We start from the raw sequence: 20,362 nt of genomic DNA on the forward strand, positions 1-20,362 counted from the left end.
ACATCTGATAGCCAACATTTTGTATTGCTAGTGATTAGCAAAGCATAAAGGACTGTTTCCAATGTAATGTAGCTTTACAATTTCTCCTAGGAAAAGCAGCCTTTGACTTAGCAATTGTCAGAAGAGCTTTGGAATACTATGTGAAGAAAAATAGGAAAATTGAAGTGATGGAGATTGTCCCCTGCCTCAATTTGGATATTATAATAGACCATCTCTGTTAAAAATGAAAAGTTGCATATTCTGGCTGAATTAGAACTTAATAGGCAACATATATGGGATAGACCTGAGGAATATCAACCGATTGTTCCAAATGTTGCAACAGTGAACTTAAAAGTGGTCTTGGTTTGTGTTTAATGCTATTATGTGCTTCCTAACCAGCCATGGGCCATTTAATTACATTGTAACAGTTATGGTTATAACTGTAACAATGTGATTGTGGTGAACTCAAAGATTCCAGTCATGTGCTGATCTGCCTTCCATGTGAAGATTTAAGAAGAAAGTTTGATGGATGTGCAGATGCCGATTTTATTAACATTGGTGATCTTTTAATGGACTTCCAGCAGTTCAAAAAATTTGCACAATCTTAAATCAGTTATATGGGAGAAGAAATTATATAGCAAGATAATAGGGCCACGTCTCCTTATTTTCTAGGGATGGGCAATACTGACTGACAGACAGTGGACTGAATCAGCCATAAACTGACAATGCATTTAAAATTTTTATGTTGTGCTTGTGTATTCATGTATGTTAGTTATTATAATGAAATTTAATCAAGTCAATTGTCATAAATGGTGGGAATAGCACTTAAGTCCTACCATTACCAGTGAGATAGCTGCATAAATGAATGGATGTCCCCCATTCTTTACTCTCTTGGCCAGTGATTTCTCTTACTCAGCTTCTGCTAACCTCACCTTTTCTGTGGTACTATATAACTTGGCATTGATCATTATAGGCTTCAGTACTTTTCATCACTCTGTAATTTTCCAATGCCATATTTTTTTGCTGTATTGTGCTAACCAGCTCTGTATTCATCTATCTTGGCATCCTTCTTGTGATATATTTTCTTAATGGTGTATATGCATTTATATCCATCTCTGAATATTGCTCTAAAGATATTCCATAATTCCAATGTATTAACCCTTTTTCTTCTGTCTTCCCAGTTGGAAGAGGCCATGTAACATCCTAAATTGTCACAATCCCGTTTTCTGAAATTAAAACCCATCCCTATACCTTTAACAGCTACAACTTCTTTCTTCATCTTCCAGCTAAGTACTATGTAATCAATTCCTGTTAATGGTTCCAGGCCTGTGAGCCCTGAGGTGTCATCTGGTTCATGGGCAATAACCAGGTCTAGAGTATTCTTAAGTCCTAATATTTTCTGTAGCATGCTGATACAGATAATAATCATCTAGCATATTTAAATATTTTCTGCTAATCTCTTAATCCAGTCTTCTTGGATATAATCCTATGCCACATGCATGCTCTTTCTGAACTGTCAACTGTAATAGCATCTTACTTTTCCTCTAACAGTTGTATCAGTGATCTTGACAAATGACTTCCTACCATACCAAACACACTCCACCCAATGCCTCCTATTGCCTTCCAACAGAATGTTAGAAGAATTCTGAACAACCTTGATGTCAAGAAACTCCTGGTCCTGGTGGCATTTCTCTACATGTTCTCAAAACCTGAGTTTTCAGCTGTTTTTGCTGCCTTTTACATTTCCTTATTCAACTGGTGGTTTTCCTTCTGCTTGGAAATTTGCTCACTTCCAGACAATACCTAAAAAGGGAGAAAAATCCCTCACTTCCAATTATTGTGTCATTGCACCTATCTTTACTCTTTACAAAGGCAATAGAGAAGTCAGTAAGATGGGCAATGAGATTGGTGAAGGGAACAAAAAGGTGGCTTTACCAAGACAGGCTTCAGTTCTGAAAATTGTACAACTGAAGGCACCTATGAGGTGGTCTGATTGAAGTATTTAAGGCTTTAAATGGATTGAGCAAGCGTAATACTGATGCATTCTTCCTCTTGCTCAGACTACACACATGAGGGGGCATAAATTCAAATTGAGGGAGAATGGTTGCAGGATATAAGTGTAGAAATTTGCCTTTGGCCAGCAAGTGGTTGATTGCTGGAACAAAATTCCATCTGTTTTTATGGAAGTGGGCAGTTTAAGTTAATTCAAGGAAGAACTAGACAAATTATTGGATGGATAGACAAGTGATGTAGGAAGGTGTTTTTTTTTTTTTTTGTCTGATGCTATATAAGCTTGCTTTCTTCCAGTACCTATGCTGCTACTGCTAGTAATAATAATAAAAGTACATCAACCTTCCATCTAATCAGTGATCAGATGGAAGGCTGATTTTTCCCTGTTGATATATTGGCTTATATTACTCATCTTTGGAAAATTTGATGGAATAGTTTGATAAAATTCCAACGTTTTGCTTTTGAATTTCCAATACTTTGGTTATGTTTAGCATAAAAGTCTTCTTAACAAGCTCCCACCTCATGGACTGCTATCTGATTTTTTTTATTGGGCATTCAGGTTCATTTCTCATTGCTCACTGCATGCGATGGTCAGCAGCTCTCTCACTTCTAAATTCTCAACTAATGCTGCTCCCCCCCTCCCCCAAAGGTCCACTTCTTTCTTTCACTCTTTTCCTTTTGTATATTAACAATCTTTCCACTGACTGGAAATCCAATCAATCATACCTTCCACTTTATTGAAACCTTGCCTTGCATAAACAGCTTCAGATTCTCAAATATCCACCACCAATTCCTTGAATGCCCATCCCAAGTAATTCTGCAGTGGCACAAAGAAAACTTTAGTTAACTCCAGTCTTTCTATAAACTCAGTGCAATCTTTTTTCTTGCAAAAAAATTTACTGCTCCTATGTTCATCTTTGAAATCTATGCAATCTTGTCTAGATGTCTAGACAAGATTGCATATTTCTGTTGGAATCACTCTTGTTATTCCAACATATCAAATATTTCAGCAGTATCTTTACAATCTTTAATCCGGGCACAGTCCTAAGTACTATAGGTACTGATGCCTTTTTGAGTTTTCATTAAAAAAAAATATTGTCATTAATGAGCCTATTGTTACAGGCAGTGATGGTGCCTTGTACAAGTAGGCCTAGGTAATTTTAGTGAGACGTATGGTGCGTGTTAATTACCAATGCTGGATTAATAAACAAATGGTGGTATGAAATTTGTCGGCATGTGAATGTGCTACTAAATTTTGTACCACCATTTGTGCTGCCATTTTTGGCTTCACTTTTGTGTGTACTATTACCAGTGCTCTTACTACCACATCCACTAATATTTTGTAAGTATGATACTGTTTGTCTTTTTTTTTTTGTTCGAATTATTTTAGAGAAGGATTTCCTGTCTTATTATTGATTTATCCATTTCTGAAAATATTGATGCATATAAATGAGCAATTTTGAATTTTCATGTGTTTATTGGTTTTATAAATTTGAAAATAGAAGTGCTAAGAAGGCCGCCGTAGCCTAGTGGTCAGGCGCACGGGTGCATAAATACACGTGCCTTGAGTGACCGGGGTTCAAGCCCGTGACTACTGAATACGGTGCTGTTTCTTGTATTCTATCTATCTTGTGAACTCCTCTGACCGTTTGGTCGTCCCGGAGTATAAACAGAAAATTTATTTATTTTATTTAATAGCTTCATGTTTATATTTTATGTTTATAATTCTCTTTTCTTTTATGATGTGTTAAAATGAGCATTTTATAAATTTGAAAATAGAAGTGCTTAATAGCTTCATGTTTATATTTTATGTTTATAATTCTCTTTTCTTTTATGATGTATTAAAATGAGCATTTCTGAATTTTCATCTTCTGCATCAAAAAATTGCTCTGCATATTACTTTTCTTTCAAATCCCAAATCTATCTTTCCATGGAATATTGCTCCCACATGTTGTGTCCCCAAAACTTCCTTCAAGCTTCTCAACTCAATTCAAAAAAGAACAATCATGTTAATTAATGTTCTTTCCCTTACAAACTCTTCATTCTCTTTCACATAGATAAACATTTCTTTTGACCTTTCTATAAATACTTCCATGTGCACTGTTCTTCCGAATTGGCATTATTAATTCCACTACTTACTGTCTATTTTCCTTCCTTGTTATCCCTTTTGTTTCTGTTCTTTGGAACAACCTTGCTTTTCATGTTTTTCTGAAAATTACAGTCTACAGGTATTCAAGTGTGGTGCTAAGAAATATCTTTTCAGTCTTTAACCCATGCACTGTATTATGCACTATAGATTCCAATACCTTTCATGTTTGGGGGATTCATTTAAAAAAAAAAGGGAAAGACACTCATTGTCATTATGCCTTCATAAGTGTGCAAGCTCCCTCACTTGTAGTTTTTGAAGTTTTAAGGTATTGTTTAGATATCGTAGATTTATTATAAAGACAGTCAATTGTATTTACACAGTTTATCGTGTAACATGCAATTATTCTTATTTTGTTATTTTTTTCCAGACACGCCTTCGTGGAAATTTTGAATGGGCTCCTCCAAGGGCACAGATAATTTTCAATATTCATCCAAATCCAAAGTAAGGCAAATCGATCAGTTTGGTAAAATAGATTTTCGTTAATGTGTTTGAAAATGTTATGAATAAAGAAACATTCAGCTACTGATTACAGTAAACCCCCGCTATTCGCGGGGATTACGTTCCCGAGAAATGCCGCGAATACTGAGTTATGGCTCCCATAGTAATAAAGGGATTCCGTTCCAAAGTATGAAATATATAAGAAAAACTAGTCTGAAATTTTGTCTATGTATGTATTATAACCTTCATAATATGACTATGTACATACAGTATAGTGAAATGCAAGCATATGGCATCGAAATGAAAATAAGAAACAATTTAATATTTATTAGAAATTTCAAACAAATCTTTCAAACCAGCGCCTCTGCTAACTAAAAAACTTATCCCGTCAGTGAATAAGTTTAGCGAATAACCAGTTTCGCTAAAGTGTTGATAAAGGAGTTTTGCCTTTTCACGAATGATGAGTGAACTTAACGGAATTTATTTTGAGTTCGAACTTCTATCCACAGATTTAAAGCTTTTTCCATTTTTTCTAATTTAACATCACAAGTTACAGAGCAAATTTTTGAAGCAATTAGCACGTTTTCACGGACACTACGGCGGATTTTTTCTTCCGATTTCTTGATTGATCATACCTTTAACTCATTGATTTTATAATGTTTTGCCACTGAGGAGACACTTTCACCATTAGAAATTTTATCTAATAACTCAATTTTATTCGCTAATGTCATCACCTTCTTTGATCTTTTCACATTTCCCTTGTTATTCGTAGCCATATTTTTGTATGGGTTAGAAAGAACTTGTCCACAATAAAGTCACTTTCTTTCGTTAACACACTCGAAAAAGTCTGTTTTACACTGCAAAATGGTAGATTTATCACTTTTGTAAGCATATCAATTTATAAATTGATTCAATTTATAAGCATATAAACAAAACCTTCCATGACAAGTGCATAACACATACTGAACAAGGATTAGCGAGAAACATCCACGCTTGCGATTTTGTCACCCCTCTCCCCCTACCCACTGAGCGCTGTTTTGACCGGGAAAGATAATTTTAGCCACGCTCATGTTTTTTTTATGTTGGAAAATGTTCACGGCGCTTTAAAATTCACATTTTTTTAGATTTCATTTTATATTAAATCAGCGACCGCGAATAGCGGGGGTTTACTGTATTTACACTTTAAGCAGTGGTACCACTGCTTAAAGCGTAAAGCAGGCTGCAGATCTGCAGGTGCATGAGATTGTACAGTAGTATGTTGTGTAATTTACAGAAGTGAATACTATATTAATGTAATGTCTTTTAGAGTATTGTTTATTACTGCTCTACTGAATAGGTCTGTAGTGTTACTTTAAGTACTAGCTCAGTTATTAGATTAGCTTACAGTAATTTACATCTTAAGAAAACATTCACCATCTAGTTTAGAAGGTCCATTTTCAAAACTCAAATCCTCTATTAAAGAAAGTGTATGAACTTTGCTAATTTATATTAGCTACAAATTAGGTTATCAGGACAAGAAAAGGGTTCCTGAAGGTTAGTGTCAAGCATGGGGGGGGGATGGACAGTATTTAGCTCAATAGATAGTTTATTAAATATTCCGATTAAACCAAAAGAAAAACTCCTGCATGATCTGGACATGTTAAAGATCTGTAATCTGATAGACAACATTTAAATTAGCTAAGCTGGTAGAGATTTCCATGTTGTTTTCACCCACAAAAGTATCCTTCCAATATAACTATTTTTTGTCACGAAACACTTAAGCTTCACGAATTAACTTGACAGGGATCCAAAACATTGTATTGCAAAATCTCCCCTGCACACACACACACACACACACACACACACAAAACAAGCAGGGATGGATATACTATTAACAGACAGATACTTTATTTTTACTGTAAAGCATATATTGTACACTGTTCTTATGTTGTGGAGTGGATGACTTTGAAACAGTATAAGTAGAGAAAGCAGTCATAATTGCATTTGTATGTTTTGAAAAATCAGTGAAGCTGAATTTGTTGATTTTTCAAACCTTCAGACTTAACAAATGAAAACTTAAATGCAATAAACACATGAAATGAAACTTAACTGATTTTTTTTTTTTTTTTTTTTTTTTGTGATCTGAGGATAGATGGAGCTGACTTCACATATACCAGATGTTACCTGCCAGTTCACTTCATGCCCTTGAAAGCCTTGACAACAAAGGTCCATTCTCTAAACAAAAATTTCCAAATTAGACTAATTGGGCTTGCATTTCTTGAATGTAACTGATGATCAAATTCTCATCTGCAATTTTGACATACAATTGAGTACATTCAAAATAGAGGCTAACAAAAACAGACAAAACATTAATTTATGAACAAAATTAGTCTTTCCTTAATAATGGCCAAATAGCATACCAACTTACAACCAACTTCTGAGCACAAAATAAAACAGCAGACAGCTGTTATGCTTTTTTTTTTTTTTTTTTTGCCTCAACTGTACATTAAAACCAGAAAGACCAATACAAAATGACTTGCATGCACTGATTACTTATAATACAGTCTGGGGCACCCACTGACTAATTCTCTGACACACCTTGTGATCTTCCACCTCAATTCCAACTTCAGACCATAGATCATAAATCCCAGAGGAAAACAAGCTCATTATAAAGGTATACTAGGTACTCTACCAACAGAATTAGTATGAGATGTGTTCAAAAAGTTTGAGAATTGTGGCTTTGTAGCAAGTTCAGTTGCAATCATGTTCAGTTACTCATTTAGACTTAATAATTTATGAATCACTAATTTATCTGCCGTTGTCAGTCTGAATTAGCATGCATTGAATAGGTGTTTTATGTGTTTTGTCATATTTTAAAATGAGTGAATTTTTACAGAACAGTAAATTTTTATGAAAATATTTCAACTATGGAACAGAAACTCACCAAATGTTAAGGAGATGGTTATGTTTTGTTTGAGGACTTCTCAATGATCCATAAAGTTTAAAGCTGGCCAATTTCTATCAAAGATGATTCGTGCTCTGGTCACCCTTCAAAAACCACTAATTAACAATGATTCAGTTGCTCATGATCTGTCTGATCAGGGGTGATTAACATTTAACTATCAATAAAGTTGCTATTGAAAATGATGTTTGTTATGGGACATGGTCAATTTTAACACAAGATTTGGATGTTCAATGCATTTTAACCAGATTTGTGCCTTGCATTCTCACTGATATCACAGAGAGTGGTTAGTTCTTGCACTTTAAAATCTTCAGTAATGTGTTGCTGCCAACCCACCCTCTGTGCTTTCCGTCTTTACTGATAATAAATAATGAGTGCATGGCCATGACCCAGTTCTCTCACTACTGGAAGATTCACTCTTCTCCAACACAAAAAAAAAAAAGCAAGACATTCTTGATCAAATGTGAAGATCATGCTTAACATATTTTCATATTGTTATATGAATTTGTCTTGCATGGTCAAACAGTGAATCAGAAAAACTACAAAACATTTCTATGGTGACGCAATGTTTATTGGGGAAAACAGCTGAAAAAATGGGCTTCAGAGACTTTCTGCTTGCATCGTGACACTGCTCCTTCACATTTGGTGCTCTCTGTTCAAGAATTTCTTGAAAATTATTCCATCACTGTTGTCCCATGTACTCACTGGATTTATCTCCCTGTATTTTTTTTTTTTTTTTTTCCCCATCCCCAAGCATTTGCCCTTGTGAAAGGTCACACATTTATAAAAACTGAGAAAGTTATTTAGAATGCAACACAAGACCTATTAGCAGTTCCAAAAGAATCAAGAATGCTTCCAGAAATTGCAGAAGATTTGGAATCACTGTATATAGGTCAAAGAGACTACTTCAAAGGAGATTCATCTGAATAGCCAGCAAACTTCATCATTTTCCAAAACCAAATACGGAGGATGCGGAAAAGTCAGGGAATAACCACCGCATATCCCGGGGCAATATGGCCTTAGTTGCTAATGCTCCTAAAAACCAAATAACAAACAAAACAAACAAACATTTTCCAGATATTGGTTCAGTCTTCAAACTTCGTGATCACATCTTGTACATGCAAAAGTGAGGTAAGGAGAGAGAAAGAAAACTCAAAGTTCCAAAAATGCAAATTCTGGAAATATATTAAACAAATGAATAAATAATAAGACAAAGAAAGAAGGAAATAAATTTAAGAAAAACCTGTAAATACAAGAAAGAGAATGATGACAGCCAGAAACTAATGTAAGATAAGGTGGAAGATAAGTTAACACAGATGCAAACAACTGATGAGCTGAAGATGATGATATTAAGGCTGGTCATGCTAGGATACTATGCTCATCTTCTACCAATTCTATTATACTGCCTCAGCATATACAAGTCACTATGATCAGTCCTCTTTTCATCATTTTCCTTTGTGCTTTCCTATTACCTGTTATATCTTTAGCCTTAGCCAGAGTTAGCCCTTTTTATTTTGCTCGGTTGATTGGACCATCTTCCCCCGAGTCTGTCACTATTTTTTTGCTTCAGCTATCTGTTTAATTAAATTTCCTTCTCCCATTGACATGCCCATACCATCTTATCTTTCTTTACTCACCTTTGAATGGTAATATTCATGATAGTCTGGTTTTTATTTTTATTTGTTAGATCCATTTATTTTTCTTAAAAAATTCCTTTATTTCTTATTCCATAGGTTAAAATTAGCTTAAAAACTCTTTATAAATGGCTAATTTTGTACTTCTCTTTTGCTTCCAAATGAATTTGTTTAACTGGCTTCCTACATGTTTATTTCATATTTGTCTTTCTGTCTTCATTAAAGAGTATTCCTCCTAGATACACAAAATTACTAACTTGTTCCAGTTTTTAGCTTCTTAGTTTATTATCTGAATTTTTCTTGATTTCCGAACATTCATAACTTTGGTTTTTGTAACTGATTTCCATGTCAAATGTATACCATTATTTGATGTATTCAGAAACTTTTGAAGATCTTGCAAGCTTAACAGCATAGTATTATCTTCATATAATGATTTCGATTTTGCATCTTCCACACTGAATTTTCATTAGTAATGATCAAATGTAATTGAAAATTATAAATAAAAAAATTGAGTAATTAAATGTAAATTATAAAACGAATTAATGAGAAGGTGTAGCCCTGCCTCATGCCACTTTTAACTTTAAACCATTGTTTAAGGTTAAACAGTGGAAAAATTTTTCAAAAGAAATGTGGTGGAATATTTTTTAATGCTGATTTCAAATGTGCAGCCTTTTTTATTTCAGCACCCTCAGTTTCCAAGATATTCCATATTTAAATTTTACATACTTAGATTTTGGTCTGTCTGTTCATTTTAGTTAGATGATTAAGATGTTCTGAAGTCAAGAGTTTTCTAGAGCGTGCTGTTGATGGTCAGTTTTGAGCACTTTCTAGACCTTGCATGTTAGACTGATATGCCTAATACAAGCCTCACAGAGAAGTCAGTCAGTCAGAGTTATAAGTGTGCAAGTTAATGTTGTTATATATTATTAAACTCTTGCTCTTTTTATTTGCAATTGAATATGCTTTTAAAGTGTCATGTTAGTGCATTAATTCACCAGATAGCTTTCACTATATGTGCAGTGATTAACAGTTAAATATCACAGATCGTTTATAATGTTTGTACTAAAGAAAGAGTGAATTTATTTTAGCTGCAAATTAGGTGATCAGAACAAGAAATGGGCTTGTACATTCTGTGCTAATTGTGCTTTGCAGAGTCTGGTTAAAAGGTTCCCATGGTATGGAGGGAACTGATCAATCATGTCAATGATTGCTGTTTTTGCATAACTGAAATTGAATGTTGGAAAGAGAAAGACAGAGGGGGGAGGAATGAGTATCTTGAATATATAATGTCAGCCTTGGCCAGTTAGCCCAAGGTGTTGGGCTAACTGGCAGAGCTTTTGGGATCTAGGCTGAAGGAATGGAATTTTGGTTGATATACACTCGTGAGTCAAAATATCATGACCATTACCTCTCTCTCTCTCTCTCTCTATGAGTGGATGCATTCCACAGCACCTGGGAAGTGAGATCACTGACTAGTGAAGCATATATAGTGAAGACATGTAATGCCTGTCAGCTCATCAGTATGAAGCCTATGCAATAGGGAGCGGGTAGGACCTGATAGTTTTTTAATGGGGAACAATTTGCAGTTCTAGGAAGATGGAGACCAACACATCTCTGCAACCAGTAATTACAGGCATTATTGGCTGTTTGAGGGCTACTGTAGTGAAGGTGCGGAAGGAATGATCCAAAGGGGGGATACACAACTATCCAATGCCGTAATGGGGAGACCACCGCTGATTGACAGGCGAAGTGAATAGTGGGTGGCACATGCTGTCCAGGACAACAGATGGCTCATGATCCCTCAGTTAATGGCAGACTACTAGGGCATACAGAGAAATGTTTCCAAGCACACCATTCAGCAGATAGGCCTACAGAGTAGGCAAACTCTTCATCTGCCCATATTGACTGACTGTCATCAACATCTCTGCCTGCAGTGGACACAGGAGCGCTGTTCTTGGACATTGGACAACTGGAAAAGAGTCAACTGGTCTGATGAATCAACATTCCAGCTTCACCATGCTGATGAATGAGTGGGTATTCAGTGGCAAGCAGGTGAACAGTTGCTACCAGACTGCGCAGTTGGATGAAAACAGGCTGTGGCATTGGTATCCTGGTTTGCGCAATGATTTTGTGGACATTGCTGGTCTCCTCTTCCCCATTGAATTACACCCTTACTGCCAGATCTTACCTTGGCATTGTTTCAGACCAAGTTTTTCCCTACATGGTCACCATATATCCAGATGGCAATATTCTCTTTCAACAAGACACTGCCCCTTGTCACAAGGCCCTATTTGTGCAGATATTCTCCAAGAATGATATCCCAGCATTTTGTGTGCTCCCTGGCCACCAAGTTCCCCCCAACATCATTCCTATCAAACATTTGTGAGATGTAGTGGAATGCAGCATTTGCCAATCCACACTAGTGCCTCGCTCCATTGCCAAACTCCAGACATCATTCTGTCCAGCTAGTCCAGGCCACGTGAGGACACCTCGGGCTCATGGAGTTGATGCCATGCTCTTTATTTCTACCATTTCTTCTTTTTCCTTTATAATACTTCCCTTTTGGTTCTTATATAGTTTGTATAATATCTTTCAGGTCAATGCCAATTTTTTTTCTAAACAACTGAACATTATATTCCAGTCAACCTCATCAAATGGCTTTTCTAGGTCTATAAAGCAAATATAAGTTTCTTTGCCATTTTCTAATCTTTTTTCAATTGCAGACTTTGTTGCCTCTCTTGTGGTTTTTTTTCTTTCCTAAAACAGAACTGGTCTTCATTGAGATTAGTCTATTTTAGGATATATTCTATTTTGTATTATTTTCAACAGTATTTTGCTGCATTGTGAGACTAGGATTATTGTTCTGAACTGTTCACATTTATTAGCATTATATTTTTTATGTATTGGAATGATAATTGATGTGTTGTAAAATCTTTTAGTATTACTGTGTTTCTTATATTTGTCTAATTAATGTATCCAGATGGCAATGTTAATAATTCTCCTGGAATGCCATCAGCTCTTGGACTTTTATTATTCTTTAATTCGTTCAATGCTTTATCAAATTCATCTCTGTTTTTAATGTAATCCTGTGTTATGTTCTGTGTGGTGAAACCGATTATTTTTAATTTCTTCCCATCTGTATAGACTCTCCAGGTATTCTTTCCATCTTGCTAGGATTTCTTCTGTGTTCATGTGTAAGTGTCTGTTGTCTTTTATGGACATATTTTTACTGTTTTTGCAATTTTTGTTGATTTCATTATTTATTCTTTTGTAAGTTTTCCTCCAAATTTCCTTTCAAGAATATTTCTTTCATTAGTTTTCATTCCTCTTCAGAATACTTTTGCTTAGCTTTTTTATGCATATTAGTAGTTCGGTTTCTTAATTTTTTGTATTCCATTTTTCCTACAGTGCCATTTGAATTTTTTAGTGTTCTCCTTTCATCCAGTAGCTGTAATATTTCTTGGGTATCTGTCGTCTTTATGACTCTAGATCCTACTTACTCAGCACTTTTTTTTTTTTTTTTTTGTCAGCTGAAGAATGTACATTTGTTTTTATTTTATTCCAGTGTACGTCTGTCTATGTCTTTATATTCTTTTAATTTCTCTTGATCTTTTAACTTTTCAGTGTTCTATGTCTTTATATTCTTTTAATTTCTCTTGATCTTTTAACTTTTCAGTGTTCCATTTCTTAATCATTTTGATTTTTTTTTTATTCTTTTCAATTTGAGTTGAGCCTTCCATCAGACCATTTTTCCTGCAGTGTCATTTGAATTTTTTAGTCATCACTGTTTGCTTCAGCTCTCTGGTAACTTTTGCTATTTTTAACGTGGTTTCTGTATCTCCTTTTATTCATTATATAGTCTAGTTGATAGCTGTTGATAGCTCTTGCCAAGTTCATGTTTGCCAGTTATGCCTTCAATTTCTCATGCCACTGTATTTCAATCACGCATAACTATAGTACATATTAGCATTAGTAGAGGCATATGATGCAAGAAAGCATCATATGCCTCTACTTATATAGCATCAGCCAAAAAAAAAAAAAAAAAAACCTTCCCATTTCACCTATCCATTCACTCCAAAAGTTTGTCTAGTTCAGCTTTGAATTTATTTAAGCTGTCAACTTCCACAATGATAGATGGAAGTTTGTTCCAGGAATCAACCACCCACTGGCCAAAGGCAAATTTCTGCACATCTATTCTACAACTGTCTTTCCTCATTTTGAATTTATGCCCCCTCAGGTGCAGAATCAGAGCAAGAGAAAGAATCCCATCAGCACTGAACCTGCTCTGACCATTCAAGGCCTTATACACCTCAATCAGATCACATTGCAGGTGCCTAGCCTCCAGGTGCTGCAATTTGCAGAACTTAAGCCTTTTGTTGTAACAGCAACCCTTTGTTTCACTCACTAATCTCTTGGCCCTTCTCTGTAATTGTTCCAGCAGCTTTACATCTTTCCAAAAATGAGGCCTCCAGACCTGTATTCAGTACTCAAGGTGTGGCCTGACCATTGCCTTATACAAGGGGATAATCACCATCTTATTTCTGCTAGCAAAATTCGTATATATCATTGACAAGACCTCTCGTGCAATCCATCTGCACTGCTCAGAAAACTTCATATCTGACTGCACAATAACACCTAGGTCTTCTCATTCTCCACTACCCTGAGTGTAGTACTGCACTGTTGGTATGTTACTCTGGAGTTACTTCTACCCATATCCAGAACTTTGCATTTATCAATGTTTAATTTCACTTGCCACCTCTCAGCCCATCTGCTCAACTTTTCCAGATCCTGTTTCAGTAGCATACTGTCTTTACTGTCATTAACAACCCCCCTGCCAACCTTCATATCATCTGCAAACTTGGACATTAAGCCTGTATACCTACATCAATATCATTTATAAATACAGAAAACAACAATAGGCCAAACACGTACTTCTGAAGGACACCACTGATAAGATTAATGAAGAGCAGTGTCCATTGATTACCACTGTGTCTTCTCCCACTTAACCATCCCTTTATCCATAGCAGCAATTTGCCCTCAATGCCCTAATGCTGCAACTTGTATAGTAGTCTTCTGTATGTAACAGTATCAAAAGCTTTCCTAAAATCCAAGTATATGATATCAAAATTATATTTCGCATACAGTTCCTTTGTGGTCACATTGTAGTAACCAATCAAATTGGTCAGACAAGACTGTCTCTTGACAAACCGATGCTGTATCTGAACTATAAGTGCAGTCTTGTCTAGATGATCCTGCAGTGCTTTTTTAACCAGTGACTCCATTATTTTCCCCAGAACAGAAATTAAAATATCAGGTCTGTAATTCCTCGTCACCTTTCGATCCCTCTTTGTGAATTGGGGATACATTTACACATCTCCAGTCTGTGGGGATATCCCCCGAGTCCAAGGATGCTCTCATAATTATGGCCGAGAGTTTACTTACTTCCCTCGCTGCCTCCTTCAAAATAACTGGATAGATTCCATCTGCCCCAGGTGTCTCTTTTATGTTTAACTTCAATTTCTCCTCCACTTTGCTCTTTGTTATTACAAAATCATTTAGCTCCCTGTTAGAGTTTAGTAAACTTCTGTCTTCCCTTTCCTTACAGAATTCCTCATATTTGAATGTAGATGCAAAATACAAATTTATTTTGTCAGCTATCTGAGCAGGATCATCAACAGTTGAACCACCAACATCAAGTAGACCAATCTGATTCATCCCCTTCCTTCAAGAGTTTACATAAGTAAAGAAGTCTTTGTTGTTTTTCTCTGCATCCTTTGCCAACGAATTCTCGTAATCAGCCTTTGCTTGCCTGACCTCCTGATAATTTATATGCATCCCATGGATTTTTCTTCTCTGCTACGAGTTTCATTAGTTCATCACCCCAGGGGCTCACATCTGGTGAGTATAGGCTTGGCACACCCATGGTCCTGAGCTAGATATCATCATTTTTCTCTTTCTTAGTGGGATTCCTTTCTACTTTTCTCTCTCACTCAGGGTAATTGAGAATTTTTTTTTTTTTTGGCTGGTGCAGCATAAGCCTCATGCTTCCTTGTACCATATGGCTAATAATAATAATCTGACATCCATTTAGGCCTAAACCTTGAACAGTATTTCTTAGCTAGTATGAAAAGCCTAGTGGCTTCCAAGATTAATTCTTTGAGTGCTTCCCATTTAGAATTCACTATTGGTAACATCATCAGTTGATCCCACTGTATAGAATTTAAAAATTGTCTGAGACCACTTTGGTCACCTTTACGAAAAAAAACCCTTTCCTTTACCCTTAATGGTAGTTATATCTTTGAGTGAATACCACATCAGTGCACTGATCACTGTCACCTAGTGGTTCCTTTATCTGCTGATTCTTAATGTATGAAGAATCACTGCTGATAATCAGATCAAGAGTATTACACCCTCTAGTTGCCTCTTGAACATGCTGCTCATCCAATAAATCCACAAAAGTCTTGCTAGCGTGCAAGTGACCGACCCACAAGTTCCAGTCTATATCCGGGAAGTTAAAATCCCCCATTATAAGACAATCCAATATATTGGCCCACTATTTTTCTGTACAGTTGTCGTTATACTCATCAGAGTCATGAGGCCTATAACACACTCCTACTCTCAATTTTGCTTTTCCAGTGCTTATGTCAGTGCCTCTGTAGCCAGGTGGGAAGGAGCAGCAGTATGTAGCACACGCTTCTTGATTAGACCCACAAGTTCCAGTCTATATCTGGGAAGTTAAAATCCCCCATTATAAGACAATCCAATATATTGGCCCACTATTTTTCTGTACAATTGTCGTTATACGCAATATGGCCTTAGTTGCTAATGCTCCTAAAAACAAAACAAACAAACAAACAAACAGTGCTTATGTCACACAAAACTAACTCAACACTGCACTGTTCACCCATGTCAACTGGATGCACTTCCTTAAATTTTGTGTTTCTTAATTAACAGCACAACCCCTCCTCCCCCTCCTCCCTTCTTATCCTATCTATCATTTCTGTACACATTGTACTCCCTTAATTGCAATTCTGCATTCCATATATCTGTGTGACACCACATCTCTGATATCCCAACAATATTTGCCTTTGATGTCTTGACCAGCACCTGAAATTCATCAAATTTATTTTCTATACTCCTAGCATTGGTGAACATGCAAGTATACATGCACCTATTCTTACTCTTAGCTACCCTAACACAGCCCATGTATTTACTTGTTCCATGATGACTCCCAGGAATCCTTGAAATCCCCCAACACCTGACTTTTCAGGCTACTGCTCATTCCAATAGAAGCAGTGCAAGAATCACTTTCACCTCTGCCTGCAGCTACTGTTAATATGTTAGTCTGTGAATTCCCCCCAAGCTAGCTGTTTTCTGATCCACCTAACATTGCGATTGTTTTTTGTAGTTTAAAATATCTTCTATTTGTTTATACATTTCTTACACTTCCTCTTCTGTATGTCTGGTAGTTGGCATATAGAACATGAATTTTGTTGTGTTTGTAAGTTCACTGTAAGTTCATTGTAAGATATTATTCTATCACTATGTTGTAGTATTGTATTTACCTTGGTTGCCATACTTTTGTTTAAGATTAGAGCAACACCTGCTTGTCCTCCTTGTCTGCTGGAATAAATGACTCTGTAATCTCTGCTCAGCCCCGAGTGCCAAGCAATAGTGTCCAAACAATTTTTCCCAAAAGATATATAGAGCGATTTTTGACAGTGATTTTGTTTTGTTTAATTTCTAGTGCCTTTATTATTATCAGTTCGCTGTAAGTGGTTCTGTACTTGACAGATTTTGAGTGAGAACCCAGAAAGGGAAACCACCTTTCTTTTCTTTGTATATATTTATTAGCTTTCTCACTAACCAACTAACTTCGCTAGCCGCTTGGTCAGTAGGCGGCATCGGTCCTGCCTCCATGTGGAGGGGCCAGTAACCTGGGGGAAAAGTTATCCTCCAGGGCAAAAAGGAGCAACCATGGATATAAATGAGTATCCACCTCTAGAGGCTTTAAACTCAAGGCCAGACACATCAACCGAAAAGACTTTGGAGGGAAGAACAGTGCCATGACTTGCCAAACTTTTTTTTTGGTGATACACTCACTATCCTCACAGCCTGTAGGCAAATTATTGCCATTTCTAATTCAGAAATATTTAGAATCCATTGCTGGATTACCAAAAATGGTGAAACGACTGCAATTGGGAGATCTCCCGATCAAAATATCTTCCTCCAAACATTCTGAATGGCTGCTAAAAACAAAGACGTTTTGCGGGCTGCCAGTATCTGTCACTCCCCACAACACTTTAAATTCATTTAAAGGAGTTAAATGAATTAAGTAGGTCCCACTCTGTGGGACATACTTACAGTCTCTGAGGAAGAACTAGTTCAAGAGCTTAGCAGTCAAAAAGTGATCAGTGCCAAACAAATTATGACAAAAAAAAGATGGAAATCTTGTTCCTACTAGATCCATTATCTTAACGTTTAGCACTCCAGAATTGCCATCCACAGTAAAAGCTGGCTATTTAAATTGCCGAATTCGCCCTTACATCCCAAACCCAATTTGTTGCTTTAAATGCCAGAAATATGAGCACTCTCAACAGGCATGCAGAGGGGATGCCATCTGTCCAATTTGTGGATCAAAAGACTGTACACAAAAAGATTGTTCAGCCTCAACTCCTATTTTCCCCAACTGCAAAGGAAGCCACCCTGCCTTTTCCAAATTGTGTGAAATATGGAAAACAGGAAAGAAAATCCAAAAATACAAAATTGAACATAAAGTCACGTATCCTGAGGCACGCAGACAGATTATGTTGACCATGTCTAGTCGATCATATGCGACTCACACCCAGAGCTATTCATCAACTACAGTTCAAATAGATGTGTCAATTCTGCCCAGCACTTCTCTTGCTAACTGGGTTAAAGCTACCCTATCAACATCTGGAAAAGACACTCCTAAAACTAAAACCAGTGAAGCCACTAACACTCCAATCAGTATTCCAACTGATATTCCAATGGTCTCGAGTGACAGAGGAAAAGTGAAAACTGCTAAAGACTCTAAGAAACCCAAACCACCCACTAACAGTATGGAAGTAGATGAACACCAAGGTTATGAAGAACCCATCTTGGAACTTCATGCCAATGACACAATGGATACTGGACGCCCCACGTTTCCAAAAAAAGACCAGAAGAAATGCCCCGTACAAAAAAAACCAGTCAGACGAATCTTCCTCAACTAAACCCAAATAATGCAAAACATCATACAATGGAACTGCAAAGGACTAAGAAGCCATTCAGATGACTTGAAGGATTTACTCATGCAATTTAATCCCATATGCATATGCCTACAGGAAACATTCCTGTCACCGCAAAGCTCACCAAAATTTTCAGATTATGTCATGTAAAGACGAGATAGAATATCAGAATCTCCTACACGTGGAGGAGTAACTATTATTACTTCCAATACTCCATCGAGGCTCATCCAGTTACAACTCCCTAGAAGCTGTGGCAGCTTGTATTGAAGTTGGTAATTCAGTTACGCTTGTTTCTATTTAAATTCCACTATCTCTGCCATTTCCTCATTCAGAATTGGACAATCTCCTCACACAACTCCCAATACCAATTTGTCTTTTCGGTGATTTTAATGGCCACCATTCATTGTGGAGATCCACTACAATGGACGCAAGAGGCAAATTGATTGAGAAGTTTTTGGATAACAATGATCTAAATTTACTAAACTTTGGATCTCCCTCGTATATCCACCTGCCTGTCACTTGTCAGTTTGCTCACTGTCAATTTTTCCAATCATGACATTGTCGGTGTTAACTGATCCCTTTAATAGTGATCATTTTCTGATTATTTGCACATTAAAAACAGGGGTAACTGTAAATCCAGACCAACGATCCACTTGGAAGTTTAGAAAGGCAAACTGAGGTGATTTTTCTGCCCAAATATATCTAGACAGACACTATGTTCAAAAACAACCCATTAGTGATGTAACTGAATACATAACCAATCAGATTCTGACAGCATCCGATGGATCTATTCCAAAATCTAAGGCATATCACATTCACCGGAATAACTGGTGGAATACAGACTGCCTTCATGCCAAAAAGGAGAAAAACCATGTGTGGAATAATTTCCAAAACTATCCTACCACAACTAACTTAATCACTTATAAGAGTTGGGGTTTTTTTTAGGAGCATTAACAACTAAGGCCATATCACTCCGGGGATATGCGGTGGTCATTCTCTGACCTTTCCACATCCTCCGTATTTGGTGGTCACGGGCTCGAACCCCGGTCTAATCAAGAAGCGTGTGCTACACACTGCTGCTCCTGCCCACCTGGCTACGGAGGTGCCCCCACACTTATAAGAGGCTTAAAAACTAAAGCAAAGCAAATTAGACGGATAGCAAAACGTGATTCGTGGATTGCCTTTGCCTCGACCATCACCAAAGACACCAACACACAACTCATCTCGGAGCAATATGGCCTTAGTTGCTAATGCTCCTAAAAACCAAACAACAACAACAACAACTCATCTGGAGAAAGATACATGCCCTAAATGGCAAATTTGCTTCTTCGGGAGTAGACACATCTTTCCCTTTCCAATACTTAATTGGAAAGGGAAAGATATGTCTACTCCTTATAATGCACTAGCAGAATCATTTACCACAATCTCTGCTTCTACTTCTTTATGCATCCACCTTCCAAAACATCCAAGTAGCTGCAGAACAGCATAAAATCAACTTCTTCACCTGCTGCTCTTTCCCATACAACCAACCTTTTACATTAACAGAACTCAAAATAGATCATCCAATAGTACTGCAGGCCCAGATGGTATTCATTACATTATGCTGAAGCATTTATCTGAAAAGGACTTGCTTACTTTGTTGATCTTCTGCAATCGAATTTTCTATGAATATGCTAATCCTTCTTCCTGGCACCATTCTTTTATTATTGCCATACCAAAACCAGGAAAAGATCCTACCCTGGTTCAAAATTATAAACCCATATTTTGACGAACTGCTTGGGTAAAATTTTCGAAAGGATGGTTCATAGTAGGCTCACCTACATCCTGGAGTCACAGAGTCTCCTTCCAGGTCATCAGTATGGCTTTCGAAAAAATAGATCAACCCTAGATGTGCTCATTAAAGACGAATCTCATATCCGCAATGCCTTTGTCAGGAAACAACATCTAGTTATGGTCAATG

General features: G+C 36.7%; 1 protein-coding gene across 1 annotated transcript in view; it reads left to right on the forward strand.

Annotated features, from left to right (window-relative positions):
- Window positions 1–20,362, forward strand: part of Rubicon (run domain Beclin-1-interacting and cysteine-rich domain-containing protein rubicon) — a 289,246-nt gene that overhangs the window by 183,700 nt on the left and 85,184 nt on the right. The window contains exon 15 of the mRNA XM_090376184.1: window positions 4,506–4,579. Coding sequence (XP_090232310.1) covers window positions 4,506–4,579 — 74 coding nt within the window. The remainder of the gene's footprint in view (window positions 1–4,505; window positions 4,580–20,362) is intronic.

This window comes from Mastigoproctus giganteus, chromosome 6 (genome assembly GCF_048544385.1).
Source record: "Mastigoproctus giganteus isolate SK-2022 chromosome 6, ASM4854438v1, whole genome shotgun sequence".
NCBI classification, from domain to species: Eukaryota; Metazoa; Arthropoda; class Arachnida; order Uropygi; family Thelyphonidae; genus Mastigoproctus; species Mastigoproctus giganteus.